Genomic DNA, 18,040 nt, shown 5'->3' on the forward strand with positions numbered 1-18,040 from the left:
AATTGTAGTCGTTCGCTGATTCCAAATTACATGATAAAAATTGTAGTTAGTAACGTAATCCATTACATTTACACATTTAGGGTAATATAATCTGACTACTTTTTGATTATTTTTAACCTTCACATTGATTTGAATTGGATAATCTTGTACCATATTGATATAAAAATACAAAGAGAAACAAAATATATTCCATTCTTTGTTATCAACAACATGAAGTACATAATACATTACGTCAGGGTTTCCCCAGACTGGGGTTCGTGATGGAACTGCAGGGGGTTTGTGAGTTTAATGAAAAGCTATTAATTAAATGATAAAAATGTAAAATTAAGCTAAATAATTTAAAAATAAAAAAACGTATTAAAAACGCTTAATAGAAAGAAAAAAATTACCTGTATGTCATGTGACAATTAACCGACATCAGAGAACCGTGAACATTATTATTATAATTAAAATCTCAAGTAAATATATTAGGTCAAAGAGGTTCACGTGACGAAAAAGTTGGGAATCCCTGCATTGCATGTAAATATGAAACAACGTGAATTTGTACCCTTTAACGCAGGGGTCACCAAACTTTTTTCTCTGGGGGCCACATTATCGTTCCTGACTGTGATGGGGGGGCCGGGTCAGCTATATAACATAGAATTGTATGCCCAAGACCAAACTGACCACCAGCAGGCCTCATTGTGTAGTAGAGATTACTAGCCTGGCACAGCCATATTTGTTTATCTTTACTAGTTGTTTGCAAAAGTAGTAATCGAGTCTTCACACTTTGTTTTAATTTGAAATACCACCGATATTCCATTTATTTATTTTCGAATACAAATAACATCAAAGCTGTCAAGGTAAGAAACATCTGCCTAGTTGAGGTGATTGACACTGGCAAAGGTGAGTGAAAAATTATAAATTATAGGTAGGCCTGTTGAAATTAATAATAATATTAATAATAATTGTGTGCAGCACTTAATAAAGGTCAAATAAATAGGCCTATAAAATAAATAAATAAATTAAAAAAACATTTAAATTATAATAACATGAGTAATAGAACTAGTCAGCTCTTATGAAATCCAGGTGAGCATGCTCAGTAAATATTTTTTAGGTCAAGGTGAAAATGAAATGAGCAGTAGGCTCGAAACTAAATCACAACAGTAATACACAATAATGGAAATCAAAATCAGTAGGTGAGCTGGATTTGTACTTGTTGATGAATTGTGCTGTCTTTGGGATAGGGTCAGCAACAGCAATCTCCTCTCCTCACTTCAGGGTGCCTTCTGGAGCCCTGGCATGGAGGGATGACAGATTGAACACAAGAAGCACCATATTCAGTAAATGGCGAGATGTGCTGCTGTCTGCTTTTCTCTGTGACATAATTTTACAAAATATGTAGCAAATTAAAAGATTAAAAATTAAAATTAAATAAAAAATTAAAATTAAAAGCCTTCATATTTCATATTTATAGCAATTAAAATCAGTAATTGTAAAATCAGTGTGCTTACCATATCAGTGTGAACTGTGTGCTTGCTTCTGGCTGGTGAGAAGTTCAATGTCTGGTTGCAGTCTAGTGGTAGCCAGTCTCAAGGTCTGATGCAAGTGCTTATCTGTGAGTCTGTTCCTTGTTGGATTCTTGTTTTGCTTCATGCGGGAAAAGGTTTGCTCACAGATGTAGGTGCTGCCAAAAACTGTGGACATCCTCATTGCATGCTGTTTGATGTTTGGGTAGGTTTCCTCTGGGAGCACAGCATAGAACTCAACGAGACTGTCAGACTTGAACGCGTCTTTAAGGATATCACAATTCTGCAACTCGGCTAGTTCAAACTGAAGAGAGGGAAGCGCATCATTTATGTCGGCAGTAAAGGGGTTCTGGAACAAGCGTATTCCTTTACCATTGACATGAAGCTCACGGAACCGCGCACTGAACTCTCCCTGCAGCATTTCCAGTGCATCCTTGCACTTTTCGACTGGGAACGGGACAGCTGGTTTCTCAGCGCAGTAGCTTTGGGTGGCAGGGAGATGCGTGAAGTCCAGCTTTTGGACCTGTCGCACAAGCAGCACTAGTTTGACCTCGAACGCTTTGATGTGGGAATACATGTCACTGATTAGCTTCCCTTTTCCTTGGAGCTGCACGTTAAGGTGGTTCAATATTTCAGTCACATCAGTTAAAAACGCGAGGTCCCATTTCCATTCTGGCTCGGTCAGCTCTCGTACCGTTTCACCTTTAGACTGCAGGAAGGTGTTGATTTCGGGTAGCAGGTCATAGAAACGGCGCAACACTCTGCCTCGGCTTAACCATTGGACTTCTGTGTAGTACAGTACATCCTCGTAGGCTGACTCAAGCTCGGAGAGAAAGGCCTGGAATTGTCTGTGTTTCAGCCCATGTTTTCGGATGTAGTTGACACAGTGCACAACCACCTTCATGACAGACGCCCACTTAAGAACTTTGCAGCATAGTGCTTGCTGGTGAATCAGACAGTGGACTTGTAGTGGGGGGGTGAGACCTCGTTCCTCGAATTCGCTGTTCAAGCGCCCTACTAGCCCCCTCGTTGTGCCAACCATACTAGGTGCGCCATCCGTAGTGATGCTGGCCAATTTAGACCAGTGTAGATCCAACTCTTCCATTGTTTCGCACACTTGGACAAAAATATCCTCTCCTGTCGTAGTACCTTTGAGACTTTTTAGAGCTGCCAGCTCCTCAGATACTTCAAAGCTTGCGCTAACTCCACGAATAAAAATGAGCAGTTGTGCTGTGTCCTGCACGTCATTGCTCTCATCCACGGCCAAAGCAAAAAACTCGAATTCTGACGCTTTCTTAATCAGCTGGTCATACACATTGTCCCCCAAATCTTCGATTCGCCTGGTCATAGTAGTTGCGGAGAGACTCACCGTGTTAAGCGCATCCTTCTTGTCGGGACACACCTCCTCGGTCACAGCAAGCATGCATTCTTTAACAAAGTCCCCATCAGTAAACGGCTTTCCGTGGGTAGCTAGTAGGTGAGCTACCTTATAGCTAGCTCGGACAGCAGCCAGGTTGACATGAGTTTGGCGAAGGAACAGATTTTGTTGTGCAGCCAGTCCGCCTTTCATCCTCCGAATCCTGTCTTCTCTTGCTTGCCCTCGCAAGCTAGCATACTCTCTGTGACAGGTTTCGTGGTGACGACGCAAATTATATTCCTTGAAAACCGCCACACTTTCTTTACATATAATACACACCGCACGGTCCTTACACTGAACAAAAAAATAATCATTTGTCCACTGTTCTTTAAAAACTCTACACTCCCTATCAACTTTTCTTTTATCGCTAGCCATTTTGCTGTCTGACAGTGACAGTTCTGAGGTAACTGATGTTACGATGGTAACTGAGGTTACCATAGTAACCGAGTAGTTCTCTGCGCGTCACTGCTTTGTCTCGAGCATGTCGGGTTACGAAAATTCGGCAAATATAGTTCATTTTATAACTAAATATAAATTTTTAACTGAAAAAAATCAACAAAATACCAGATGCAGACATGTTATTATTTTCCAAAAAGCAATTAAAAAAAAATAGACCATGACGACTTTTGGGGATTGCCGGTTCAAGTAGTGGGGGGCAGAGGGGTTGGGGGGCCAGTCAAAGGGGGGTGGCGGGCCTGATTCGGCCCGCGGGCCTTAGTTTGGTGACCCATGCTTTAACGGGTTTGGAAAACAAAAGCCTTTCAAAGACAGTGAAACAAGGTAAAATAATACCGTGATAATTTTTTTTTTTTTTTATGTGTGAATTAGGAGTTGATTAGATGTGCAATGTTGAGAAAACAACGAATGCAGTGATCAAATGCTGTGTGGCTCTCAGTTTTCAGTGATATTCACATGACTAGTGGCTGGTCTCTGTGTGCAATTCAACAATCCTGAAAGACCTTCTGAACGTACAGGTCCTTCTCAAAAAATTAGCATATTGTGATAAAGTTCATTATTTTCCATAATGTAATGATAAAAATTAAACTTTTATATATTTTAGATTCATTGCACACCAACTGAAATATTTCAGGTCTTTTATTGTTTTAATACTGATGATTTTGGCATACAGCTCATGAAAACCCAAAATTCCTGTCTCAAAAAATTAGCATATCATGAAAAGGGTCTCTAAACGAGCTATTAACCTAATCATCTGAATCAACTAATTAACTCTAAACACCTGCAAAAGATTCCTGAGGCTTTTAAAAACTCCCAGCCTGTTTCATTACTCAAAACCGCAATCATGGGTAAGACTGCCGACCTGACTGCTGTCCAGAAGGCCATCATTGACACCCTCAAGCAAGAGGGTAAGACAGAAAGAAATTTCTGAACAAATAGGCTGTTCCCAGAGTGCTGTATCAAGGCACCTCAGTGGGAAGTCTGTGGGAAGGAAAAAGTGTGGCAAAAAACGCTGCACAACGAGAAGAGGTGACCGGACCCTGAGGAAGATTGTGGAGAAGGACCGATTCCAGACCTTGGGGGACCTGCGGAAGCAGTGGACTGAGTCTGGAGTAGAAACATCCAGAGCCACCGTGCACAGGCGTGTGCAGGAAATGGGCTACAGGTGCCGCATTCCCCAGGTCAAGCCACTTTTGAACCAGAAACAGCGGCAGAAGCGCCTGACCTGGGCTACAGAGAAGCAGCACTAGACTGTTGCTCAGTTTTGCATGTCATTCGGAAATCAAGGTGCCAGAGTCTGGAGGAAGACTGGGGAGAAGGAAATGCCAAAATGCCTGAAGTCCAGTGTCAAGTACCCACAGTCAGTGATGGTCTGGGGTGCCATGTCAGCTGCTGGTGTTGGTGCACTGTGTTTTATCAAGGGCAGGGTCAATGCAGCTAGCTATCAGGAGATTTTGGAGCACTTCATGCTTCCATCTGCTGAAAAGCTTTATGAAGATAAAGATTTCATTTTTCAGCACGACCTGGCACCTGCTCACAGTGCCAAAACCACTGGTAAATGGTTTACTGACCATGGTATTACTGTGCTCAATTGGCCTGCCAACTCTCCTGACCTGAACCCCATAGAGAATCTGTGGGATATTGTGAAGAGAAAGTTGAGAGACGCAAGACCCAACACTCTGGATGAGCTTAAGGCCGCTATCGAAGCATCCTGGGCCTCCATAACACCTCAGCAGTGCCACAGGCTGATTGCCTCCATGCCACGCCGCATTGAAGCAGTCATTTCTGCAAAAGGATTCCCGACCAAGTATTGACTATTGAGTGCATAACTGAACATAATTATTTGAAGGTTGACTTTTTTTTTGTATTAAAAACACTTCTACCAGAAAGACTCGGGAGATAAATTGAATGGCTATATACATTTATTGACAGCTCAGCAAGCATAAATTTATGAGTTCTTTGGCGTAGGCCCCGTCCTTAGCGAGCAAAGCGAGGTTAGCCGAATCTGCATGTCCCGCCTGAGATGAAGGTGGGGGCGCAGCCGACCCCCTGGAGGTAAGGAAGGGACCATCCTGGTGGTGGTGATGGGGAGGATGGAGGTGAATGGCAGCGTCAGCATCTGCGAACTCAGACAAGTGTAAGTACCAATCTTATATACTGTGACTGTTAACACCTGATTGGATAGGGATGAGGTAATACATGGCGCGCTGATTGAGTCTTCCTGACAGAACTTAAGCTAAAGCTTCCATTTCTTTTATTGGTCCGATGAAATATGCAAATTTTTTGAGACAGGAATTTTGGGTTTTCATGAGCTGTATGCCAAAATCATCAGTATTAAAACAGTAAAAGACCTGAAATATTTCAGTTGGTGTGCAATGAATCTAAAATATATGAAAGTTTAATTTTTATCATTACATTATGGAAAATAATGAACTTTATCACAATATGCAAATTTTTTGAGAAGGACCTGTATATAAGCAGTAGGCTTAGTTTTTAGAAAGGAAAATTTAAAAGATAAAAAAGAAGTAGTAGGTGGAATAAATGAATTATGAATAATTTACTGCCATTGTGAGAATAATGTGCAACAAAATAAGTAACTGTAGTCTGATTACAAGTATTTTAAAAACATAATAGAATCTAATTTCAAGTACTTTTGGAATCGAATTATGTTAATCAGTTACTACACAGCACTGCCCTTTAGCACGTTCCTTAAAATCCCATAAAAATCTGTTTTCTAGAAATTTCATCTCAGTCACTTAAATTAGTTCTTCAAAGAAAATGTGTTACATGAAAAATTAAAATTACTCTCCCTTGTGTCATTTCCAAATGTAAATTTTGTATGCAAATTGTAAATGTATGCATTTTATTAAATAAAGAGCTGTTTTTTGTGATGAAGATAAATCATATCAGAACTTTTGAACATTTAATTACAACCTATGCAACCTAAAACCAAAGTGTCACATTAAAGAGAGAAAATATTTTTTCAAAAACTTAAAACAACCTAACTGCATAAGTGTGTACATAATGTGCCAATATCTTCATATCTGTAACAATCACACAATTATTTGTATCTGTATTTAAATCAATCGGGAAGTGGACGGGGCTTTAACCGGAATTTCATGAAATTACGTAAGAAGCCTGTTTTAATCCCGTTGTAATTCTGTTCCCTTCATTGTTTTCATTAACAAATATGCCTTGTATAGCTCATAAAATATTTATCTCTTGTTATTATTATTCCGCCGTAAAACTGAGCATGCAGACCAAACCGTATTAGGCCATGAAACCTGACAAGATGGTAGGTTTTTATTTCCACTGTATATTGTCAAATGAAAATTTAAATATGAAAATGATATGGCACCATAACAGTTGGGAATGTCATGACAGTGAACAGGTGACAGTTAATTGTTGCACACATAAGTTTATGTGCTACAAAACAAATGAAAGCTTGCGTTTTGTGTCTCTTCCATCTACTTTTAGTTTCCTGGAACTTGAGTGTCCCTCATACAAACACATGCACACTCACATGTTAATATCTTACTTTTAGCGTAGTGTATTCTACAGGGGTCCACATGGGCTGACGGGCTTTGATCTGGCTGCTCTGGTTTCTGTCACACAGGAAGCTTCATCCTGTCAATCACACAGCAGTTTGATATCCTCTCTGTTGGCCTTGACGCTGTGCTCTCCAAATCTCTCTGCTCTCCGCTTTAGCGTAGTTTAGTTTTCTCTTAGCAGTTTTCACCGCATGGTTATGATCCTGAGACTCATTCTCATAGCCCTCACGAATAAAGCTCTCACACAATCCAAATCACTCGTTCTCAGCTGCTTTTGCCTCAGGATACAGATTTTTACAGTGGCAACACAGAACCAGAACAGTAAACAAAAATGTCAATAAAATAAAATATTCTGTGATTACTATTATTATCATTTTAAATCTTACATATTTTTTTTTCTTGTTTTTGGAGGGTATTACACAACGTTTATTATGGAAAATGTGGGTCTTCAGACATTAAATGCAAAAAATGTCACTACAATCAAATCTATATAAAAATATTTTGAAGCATTTCAGCAAGGCTGCAACAAAACAAAATGTGAAAAAAATGAATGCAAATTTCTGAATGCACTCTATTTATTACTATTGTTATTATTATTTTAAATCTCGCATAGTTTTTTTATTGGTTTTGGAGAAAATTACACAACTTTTATTGGGGGAAATGTGGCTAATCAGACATTGCCAAGAATGCCACTAAAATCAAATGCATAAAATAAAGCGTTTTAGCATAAGGCTGCAACATAACAAAATTGTTATAATGGGAAATATGGCTCTTCAGACATGAAATGCCAAAAATGTTTGGACAAATAAAAAGCCACTGTCGTCTTTTCCATCCGTAACAATGTCTGTCACACTAGTTCGTCTATGTGAAAGTCCCTCAGTTCTCAATTGTTCTCAGAAAGCTTATTGTTTTGACGCTCCACGTCTTATTTACCGCATGGAGACAGAAGACCTGTCAGAATCCGCCCCTGCACAAACATCTCCCACAGAGCATCTGCTTTTGTGATAACAGACATGACAGCCTAATGGGGCTTCCCGCGTTTGGAGAGTATTTATTAATGGCCAGGAGTCGCCCCGCTCTCCTGCTCTCTCACCCTGGGCTTTCAGTGCTAAGAGTCGAATTGTAGAGTTGATGGAGTGTCGTCCAAATGACGCCTGCGAATTGCCAGGAAAGACATTTGCCTTGAATTATCGCTCCGGTTGGAGAGGGATGCTGTGGTCGGGACCTCCCTTCATCTCGTTTATTCAACATGCATGCTGCCAGAGCCAAATGCAGTTCAGATTTACCATCTCCTTATAGCGCAGACCGCCTCGACTTGGTGGCGGGAGAAGAAAGAGGCAGATGTAATATGCGAAATACTGTCCAAGCCTGTTAACAAGGGCCTTGAAAGGGCCAAGTTCAGAAATGGCTGCTTTGCAAAGCTCTCATTAGTAGTGTGATTGTGGACAGCTCAAGGGGAAGAAGTGTTTTTATCAGTACGAGTGCAGTTCAAAGGAAGCGCTAGGGGTCGGACAGCAGGCATGAGCAAATGTGAGCCGCCCTTTTGTTGACATCTGACACTTAGAGAGCAAGTTCATGCTGATCATAAGTAGCGATAAGAATAAGATAAGAAAAAAATACTGGAAACAAATGATTTTAATGATGTTTTGTAAATGTTTGTATTCATGCTATGACTTAACTTTTCTGCTGACATCACCCAGGCCCCATAGGATATTAGCTATGAACCTATTACCCTGTGAACCTAATAGCTCTAGTCATTGTTTTTGGTTACTGTTAAAGGTAATGCATTTTTTCCAAAAACCATACCAATAGTTAAATGATTGAATGCTGTTTAATTTAATGAAGGTTACAGCAATAATTGCAGTTCCTACGTATATATACGTACATAAAAATGAATTTGTGCATATTGTGGAATGGATGTAATTATTATGCTTTACACTTAAAGGTGCTCTATGTGACTTTTAGCGGCCTCTAGTGGTGATGTTTCAGATTGCAACCAAATTTTCCAAGAGCGCTCGTGCTCGAACTCATAGACAATACCGTCCAGAGATGGGACCAAGTCACACATGTGCAAGTCTCAAGTAAGTCTCAAGTCTTAACCTTCAAGTCTCAAGTAAGTCCCAAGTATTTTTTTCCTGGGCAAGTCAAGTCAAGTCAAGTCACAGGCTATGTCAAGTCAAGTCAAGTCAAGTCTTGTAGTAGGTCAAGTCAAGTCCAAGTCAAGTCACCTTATTATTGTAATTTTACCTGCAGAATTTGATCTATGGGCGTCAGTTTGGTTTGAAATGAACAGAGGCGCATTCGGAAGTGCATTTGGGTACAATGACGCATTCATTCACTTTTCTCTTTCACGCAGGTCATGTTTTGAAAGATGGTGTCCTGTAGCTTACTAATTTAAAGAAATAAAAATGTATACAAAAATGTGATGTCCGACTTCTTTTATGAAGAAGAAAGCCTTAAAGGGGTCATATAATGGTACATGCACTTTTACAAGTTGATTGTACTGAAATGTGTGTTGGCAGTGCCTGTACACAACCATCATATAATGATAAAAATCCATCCAGTGTTTTTGTTTTAATCTCCTTATATGTTTTCCCCTGCCTCAAATCGAGCCGTTCGAGCCTGTGACGTCACAGGCTCGGAAGCCCCTCCCACGGTTGTTGAATGACAGCCGCGTTTCAACACAGACCCGCCCTCGCTCGTGAGTGAGCTGTCAATCATAGTCCGGGCGGACCGGCGCGGTCATTGTTGATATGCTGGAGCACTGTATATGAGCAGAATGGCATCTAAGCGATTGTGGTGTTCTGTTCATGGGTGTAATAACGAACACAGTCATTTTAATGTTCCTGAATCCAAACCGCTGAAGACGCAGTGGCTGAGTTTGTTTTCGAAGGGAATATTCCCCACGAGCAATGTCAATGCTCTCATGTTTGCCCGAATCATTTCACACACCAGACTGCTTTATAAACGAGGGTGAGTATAAAGCTGGATTTGCTAAGAAGCTGCTCATGAAAAAAGATCGGTACCAGATATTCGTGTTCCTGCTGAATCTCCAGAAGAACTGAAGTGAGTGTAACGTTTTATTAAACTTTATATTAATATTTATATCTTTGCAAATCGCTAGCTGCACGCTTCACAATGAATGCGTCTAAGGTTTACACTCAGGGTACATTACGGCATGTTTTCTATGTATGACGTTCTCAATATAATTCATAATCCCACGTTTATACTGAACAACGCGTTATGGTTATTCTGTTATTGTGTTACAAACGGTGTACGCACAGAACAGAGGGGCGGAGTCAGCAAAGCTCATTATCATTTAAAGTCATATGCACTGAAACGGCGTGCTGAAAACAGAGCTGTTTTTGACCAAGTAAAATAAGTGTTTTCTTACAATACTAATGAGAATTTTTAATTAAAGTATATTACAAACTTTTAATTTAGACCCTAAAGAATCATATTAGCTTGTACAAAAATGGCATTATATGATCCCTTTAAGTTTTCAAAAAGCATTAGACATATGACCCACTATTCTGCTTCGTGTAAGTTATTTATCAATGAATTCAAACGCGTTGGCTGGCGCTGAGCCAGAGACATACGCTCTCAGTGCTGTCATATATCACAACTGTTCAGTGTTTTCAACCACATCATTTTTATTTTAGGTTTCAGACATTTAAATACACATAACTACTAGCAAAAAATATATTTGTAGTTTGGAAAATATACACTGATGTCTATGGAAGCGTCAATAATAATCATTTCCATTATAATAAGACGCACGTTTTATTCATATCAGATACACATTGTGTAAGTAGCTTTACATTTTACCCTATTCTTCTCCCAGTTTACCGGTCACTTACTTTCATGTATTTCGTGAGAAGTTGAGAAATTGACGTGTTGTAAACTAACGTTAACATGGCACCGCCCATTCGCACATACAGCTCAACTAACGCGATCATTATAAAGGTGTTTAAACAACAAAACACATCCACTTGCACATATTTGACAATCGGAATATCAGTGTTGCATGTTATAGCTAATACATTTGTGAACATTTTGAATAAAACAGGAAAAATGACATAAAAGCAGATCATTCATTCAGCGCTGTGTTGTGGTTGCGCTGTGTCACTTGACAAGCAATGACGCGTAGAAAAACTCATGCTGGGGGATCAGTTAGAATAGTTTAAACTTACTTGTGAAAGGGTTAATGGCTACTTTAGCTATTACATTAGCTAACTACCAACTAACATTAACAAATTGACAAGCACTTACTGGGCAGAATGGCTCTTCAAATGACGGACGAAATTGGAGGTTGTCGTCTGGCTGTCCGCAATGTTAATGTTGTATGTCTTGCAAAGCGCTGTTCGTCTTTTGCCATCGTGTGAATAATTCTTGAAGCCGAAAGCAATGACCCTCGGTACCCCTCCGGCTGACATTTTGATGTGATATCTGATCTAAGTGGGCGTGGTGTGCGTAAGGTACGAGGTATGACTGATGATAGTGTCGTGATCAACTTTAAAAAAAAAATGTTTTTAAATATTTTATATTCAAACTGAAAACATGATGTGATTAACACTCAAGTCATTCAAGTCATCGTGTCTCAAGTCAAGTCAAGTCCCGAGTCTTTAACTTCCAAGTCCGAGTCAAGTCTCAAGTATTTCATTTTATGTCAAGTCAAGTCACAAGTCATAAAAATAGCGACTCGAGTCGACTCGAGTCCAAGTCACCAAGTCACAAGTCCCCATGTCTGATACCGTCTATTACGCAAATATCTCGGCGAATACTAGACGGATTCGGCGAGCACCGAGCTCGTTGGGACCATCTAGTCGAGCTGAAAAGAACCATATAAGTTTCATAGTTTTTGGTGGTGTTTTCGCAGAGATATTAGCAGAAAAACATCGGGCGCGCTGCAAAATTGCGGACGCCGGTGACGTCACGATCTCAGAAGAAAATGGCTCGTGTCTCTGGAACGCAAAGACCCAGAGAGCTCAAATTCGGGAGGAGGTCCCAGGGGAACCCTTGCCCGAACGCTAGAGTGGCGGGCCTCGGGGATGCCCCCTACCGGATCGCCGTTCGCTGGGACCCCCGATTTCGAACGGCTATAACTCGGGGAGCTGGGCGAGTTGGACCTCGGGGGTGGGCTCGTTCGAAAGGCCCCGTCCAGGACTACGAACGATTAGAGTCTTGGAAATATTGATCAAAGATTGACTGAGATAAAAGCCGAAAACCGTGCGCCTTTAACCGGACGTAACTCCCTGACCGTCTACAATAGACTGTATGAGGCTCGGGAGCGCGCATGCACGTCACATCCGTTGGATTTCGCGGTAAATCCGACCCGGAGACTTCACATAGAAATAGGAATACTGGCCTTCAGAGGTAATAGCAAAACTCGACAAGTGGATCATTTTAATGTGTGATTACAACCCCTTCACACACAGGCAATAAAAAAAGGATTCATTTTAGAAGAAAAGTTACATAGAGCACCTTTAAGGCTGAAAAGTTTGGATTTTATAGTCCAATAGTTAATGTTCTATGAATCATACATTTTAATGCAAGGGAAAAGGGAAATGCATACATAAAAAAAAATATATAAATTCTGTCTTCATTTACCTAATGTTGTTCCAATTCTATATGATTTCTCTATATGAAATGTGACAAGATATTTTGAGATTTCTGTTTTTTTCTCTCCATAAAAGTCAATGAGATCCAGTGTTGTTCGGTTCCAAACCAAACAACATTTCTTCAAAATATCTTCTGTGCTCCGCAGAAGAAAGTAAGTCATACAGGTTTGGAACAACATGAGGGTGAATAAATGATGACAGAATTTATATTTTTGGGTGGAGTATCCCTGTCATGTCAACCACAGACCACAGACTCTGACTTGTCCCTCAGTTGGTAAAGACAAACAGGAAAATGCATTTACAGTAATACACCTACGATGTAACATAATCTGTCTGACCTGAGCAAAGTTTATAGCACTACGTCGCACCAGCTGCTCCAAGCTCACACAAACAGAGCCAACGCATCCATCTGCTCAATCACCATGAGGCAGTGATGTGACGTCGACTCGTGCTTCACAGGTGCAAACACAAATCAGGCTCATGGACTCGTTCCCAGTCAACCCTGCTGCACAGCGCCAGCATGTGATTGTGATTTTGTTTTAGATGACGAGGAGCACATTTGTTTTTGATCTTTTTGCACACTTCTGAGGAGTGATGTAATTGACTGAAGTGAAGGATATTTCTTCAGAGGCTGAGGTTTAAATTTATCAAACATGCTCAGTCTAACTGTTTTTTTGTTTTTTTCCTTTTTGTGTGTTTTTTAAATTTAATTTTTATTGCGTTAACCACAAACATTAATGTGATACTGAAAGCCAGTTAATTGGAATGGATACCTCAAAAAAAAAAAGTTACCTCCATAAAGGTAACATGATGTTGGGCTAATTTGCATATCCATTCTGATTGGTCAGTGTGCGCATCAGAAAACCATTCATAAAGCGGTTCTGCTTCTCAATTCTTGCCAAAACTACTGCAAAATGTTAAATTCATTAAAGTTTATTTAAAAACTACTAACACTTTACAATAAGGTTCCATTTTTTTTGTTAATTTAACTAACATGAACTAACAATGGAAAATAGGGCTGGGCAACGATTAATCGCGATTAATTGCATCCAAAAAAAAAAAGTTTGTGTTTACATAATATATGTGTGTGTAGTGTGTATAATTATTTTGTATATATAAATACACACACATGCATGTATATATTTAAGATTTTTTTTTTATTAATATATCAAATATTTATATATAATATTAATTAAAATTAAATATATAATTACATATATAAAGTATATACATGCAAATATTTCTTAAATATATACATGTAATTATATATTTAATTTTAATTAATATTATATATAAATATAAATATTTGATATATTAATAAAAAAAAATCTTAAATATATACATGCATGTGTGTGTATTTATATATACAAAATAATTATACACACTACACACACATATATTATGTAAACACAAACTTTTATTTTGGATGCGATTTATCGTTGCCCAGCCCTAATGGAAAAATACTTCTAAAGCATTTATACATTTTATCAATCGTATTAAATCTTGTTAATTTCAACATTTACTAACACTTTAAAATGAAAAATTAGCTAATATGCGCAGCTGTATTTTTACCTTAACAAACAACAATTAATACATTTGTTACACGATTTAATAATCTTTGTTAATGCACTAATGGGACATTATTGTAAAGTGTTACCAATACATTTAAATGTATTTGAATACACTTAAGCAATTAAAATGTATTACAATTGAATACATTTAAATTATACAATTGAAATTTTAATTAATGTATGCATCTACATATTAGTAAGAAATTGATTTAAACAACAGTTAATTTAATAACTATAGATCGTTGCATTTATTTAGTATATTCATTTTCGAGGATGTTCAGACTTCCTCCTCTGAAGGATCAAAACTGGAAATGATGTGCAGTTACCAGTGATGCAGAAATGAGAGATGACTTTCCTTATTTTCATTATCCTCTTCTTTCTAAAACATTCACCACTCTGTTTTTTTCTGCCTTCCAGATTGTTTGATAACTCCAACGAGGGCTTCAGGAACTGGGAGTTCATGACGGTGCATTGCTGGGGGGAAAGAGCGGAGGGCACGTGGACCCTGGAGATAACCGACTCGCCCTCTCAGCTGCGTAACCCGGAGGTGTTGGGTAAGGAATGAATGGAGGAATAAAGTTCAGACTGAATATGCTTCCAGTGCAGACAACCAGTGTGGTGCAATGCCAATCATATCCAGTCTAGACATAGTGTAATCCTAAAACACGACTCTATTCCTAAATTCTGAGCCTAATTCTAATGTTGTGTTTGCTCAAATATGAAGCTGAACTGCTTCGGTACTAGTTTGCTTTCACACTGTTATGTTGTTTGGTATCATTATGCACATGTGAAATACATTTGCATTCCAAACAAATGATTTTGTCTCTTAGTACTAGATGCAGTAATTGCAGTTTTACATTTTACGTCATGTTTTGCAAAAAAGGAACGATACAATGTATGACATATTACATTGGCTATGTTCTTAAAACCTTAGTAAACTACTGTGCTGTTTCAATGGGCAGCTGATTTCTCAGGCAGCATCCTAATGAAATTGTAAACTCATAAGCCGTACCAGACTTTTGTCCATGATTTTTTTGTGTGTGTGCGCTTATTTGGAATTGTTTGCATTCTTGTACTTGCATCAAGTATGTTTCTGATTTAAATGAATGACATTTTTTGCTTAATGCAAACTTTCTTTGAGACCTGCTACAGATTAAAGTTGTTCTTTCCTCTGTTTCTCGTCAGGATTAATGTGATTCATTGTAATGCGTAACAGAACTTTCTTCGTCTGACTCCTTTTCTTCGTCTCTTGCTCTTTCTTCTGTCTCAGGTAAGCTGAAGGAGTGGACACTAATCCTTCACGGCTCGTCTGAACACCCCTACCAAACCCAGGGTTCCCACCACTCTCGCTCCAGGATTCTGGAAATTCCTACAGCAGGCAAGGAGCTGAAAACCCCAGATTCTGTGCCAGGAGCTCCTGAGCATGAAGAGGAGGAAGAGGAGGAATATAATGGTACTCTCAGTAATACCTAGACAAGTTAAAAAGTTTGGGGTCGGTACGATTTTTCTATTTGTAATCTTATGCTCGCCAAGGCTGCATTTATTTGATCAAAAATACAGTAAAAATGGTGAAATAACAAGCTGAATTTTTTTAGCAACATTAACTCCAGTCTTTAGTGTCACATAATTCTTTCAGAAATCCTTCTAATTAGTGATGTCTGCTTCGTGAACGAATTGTTCACCAAACCAGTTCACCAAATCAGACAGAATCGTTCTAAACCGTTCGCATCTTGAGTCAGCACTGATCCACAAGTTAGTAAAGTTTCTCACTTTCGGATGTGCCTGACAGTCACTCCGACTCAAAATAAATCAATATCCCGGATTATATGTTACTCCCAGGGCCGGCCCTGACCAATTTGCTGCCCTAGGCAAGATTTTACCTGGTGCCCCATGCATTACAGTCCATTTCACCCCCATCATTGTGTTGGTGATTATTTAGTCATATATATATATATATATATATATATATATATATATAGCAAGAGCATTACATCTAGCATTCAAGTTAAGTCCCCTTTATTTTTATATAGCGCTTTTTAGCCTACAATACAGATTATTTCAAGGCAGCTTTACAGTGATAACAGGAAAATAATGCAACAAAGTTTGCTTCTCCTGTACAGCAGATCTAGAAGAAAATAGTGTCATAATCAAGCTTAAGTATGTTCAGTGATGGTTTATTTTGTTGTAAAAAAAATATGAATTTATTTAATTTATATATAGCCGCTCTGGATAAAACAGTGACATCATCGTCCAAATGTCATTCATGTACAAACTATTCATTGAGCACTAGCAAAAGTGTTTGTTTGGGAGTTGATGGCAGCAATCTTCCACTAAATTATGGCACGTTTCATGTTTTCAACATGAATAAAACTGCGAAATGTCTTCTTTAATGTGAATTTTACATAAAACATTGGTACTTTTAATAAACCTGTAGCCTATAAATATCGTTAATAATTTTGGCAAATAAATAAATACATTTCATATATCCCCCTCAAAACTGCACAACTGTATAGTAAAACATTAAATAATAAAAGTGATAGTAAATGCGTCTAAAAAAGAGATTGTTACAAATCTCATTGTCTGGGGGCTCTGCCTCTGAAGAACTCAGAACTACTGTTAGCATAAAGTTATAAGGTAAAAATAACTGCCATTAAATTAAAATATCTTACTACTATGCAATTAGATAAACTGTTTATTCATTACATCTCTTTACCTCTGTCTTTATGGCACTGTATCTATCGCAGACTATAATGCTAATTTAAATGTGTCATGAAAATTCGGCCATCCGTCACAATGAGGTAACTTTCACCGTGTCTAGACCAGGCGCGAGCTGCCAGGCCCGTTTCTACGGGAGTGCTTGAGGGTGTTAAGCGCCCTCAAACGAAAGCAATGCTGTCTACATTGGATGCGGCGAGGGGCGACGCTACACAACAAATGACCAACAGTAAACTGATCGCGCGCGCTCTGTTTCTGACGGAATTCAAGCACTCGCTGGGCGGGGGAAGATTGATGCGCCGGACCGGAGTCTGGGGACTTAGTTAAGTTTTTGTGGAGTTGTTTTGCTTTATTTTGTAGTATTTCGAATTAATGGTTTTAAAATAGTATTAGTAAAAAAAAATTCACTCGTTCACTCATTTTGGCGCCCCTATTGAGTGGTGGCGTCCCTAGCATTTGCCTATGCCGCCTATGCCACGGGCCGGCCCTGGTTACTCCAGTTACTCTAACTGTACACTGAACTAAGACATGCTGTGCTGAGAGAACTGAGGAGCTCGAGCTGCTGATACTGAGCATGCATGTACAAACAAACAGTACACACACTGCTACAGCGCTTCTCGAGTCAAGAGGTGTGTTTGACTTGAAGCGGCCCTGCACAGACCGATTGGTGTATGACATCAAAGTACAGCCGAAAGCGATTAGAGAGCAGACGGCTCTGTATGCTTTCGAATTGCTCTCATGTACTTTGATGTCATACACCAATCGGTCTGAGCAGGGCCTCTTCAAGTCGAACACACCTCAGAATAGGTTGCAACAGTTTTCGAATCAACAGTACGCTGAACCGAGAACGGTTTCTTTCGGACACATCCGACATACTGAGAACCGATGAGCTGGTGATACTGAGCATGTGTGACAGCACTGTCTGAACCGAACTGTTTCTTTCGGGCAACTGATGCTGTGCTGATACTGTGACATAAATTGGGGGAAATGCATGTTTATTTAATAACAAATTAATGTACTGGAATATGCATAGTAACTGGCTATATTAAACAACATATTTATTAAAACATGCAACAACTGTCCAGTCAAAATATGTAAATGAATTTTACTATTGACTATTGTGTATGCAGGTTATATATTAAGTTTTTATGAGCTGGATCATGGTTTCTGTAAAAAGCTGATGAAGTCCAGTTTATTCACT

The 18,040-nt window shown here is 39.0% G+C and overlaps 1 protein-coding gene and 1 long non-coding RNA gene across 3 annotated transcripts in view; one reads left to right on the plus strand and one right to left on the minus strand.

Annotated features, from left to right (window-relative positions):
- The window catches only part of pcsk6 (proprotein convertase subtilisin/kexin type 6), a 91,491-nt gene that overhangs the window by 51,162 nt on the left and 22,289 nt on the right, over positions 1–18,040 (plus strand). For both annotated transcript variants that reach the window (XM_056239597.1, XM_056239598.1), the window contains 2 exons: positions 14,542–14,678; positions 15,395–15,577. In XM_056239597.1, coding sequence (XP_056095572.1) covers positions 14,542–14,678; positions 15,395–15,577 — 320 coding nt within the window. The remainder of the gene's footprint in view (positions 1–14,541; positions 14,679–15,394; positions 15,578–18,040) is intronic.
- Positions 793–3,664, minus strand: LOC130074080 (uncharacterized). The gene is made up of 2 exons (XR_008804407.1): positions 3,541–3,664; positions 793–834 (listed from the first exon to the last, which is right to left on the minus strand). It is a non-coding gene; the product is annotated as an uncharacterized LOC130074080 (long non-coding RNA).

This window comes from Rhinichthys klamathensis, unplaced genomic scaffold (assembly GCF_029890125.1).
Source record: "Rhinichthys klamathensis goyatoka isolate OS25496 unplaced genomic scaffold, OSU_Roscu_1.1 h1tg000567l_1, whole genome shotgun sequence".
NCBI classification, from domain to species: Eukaryota; Metazoa; Chordata; class Actinopteri; order Cypriniformes; family Leuciscidae; genus Rhinichthys; species Rhinichthys klamathensis.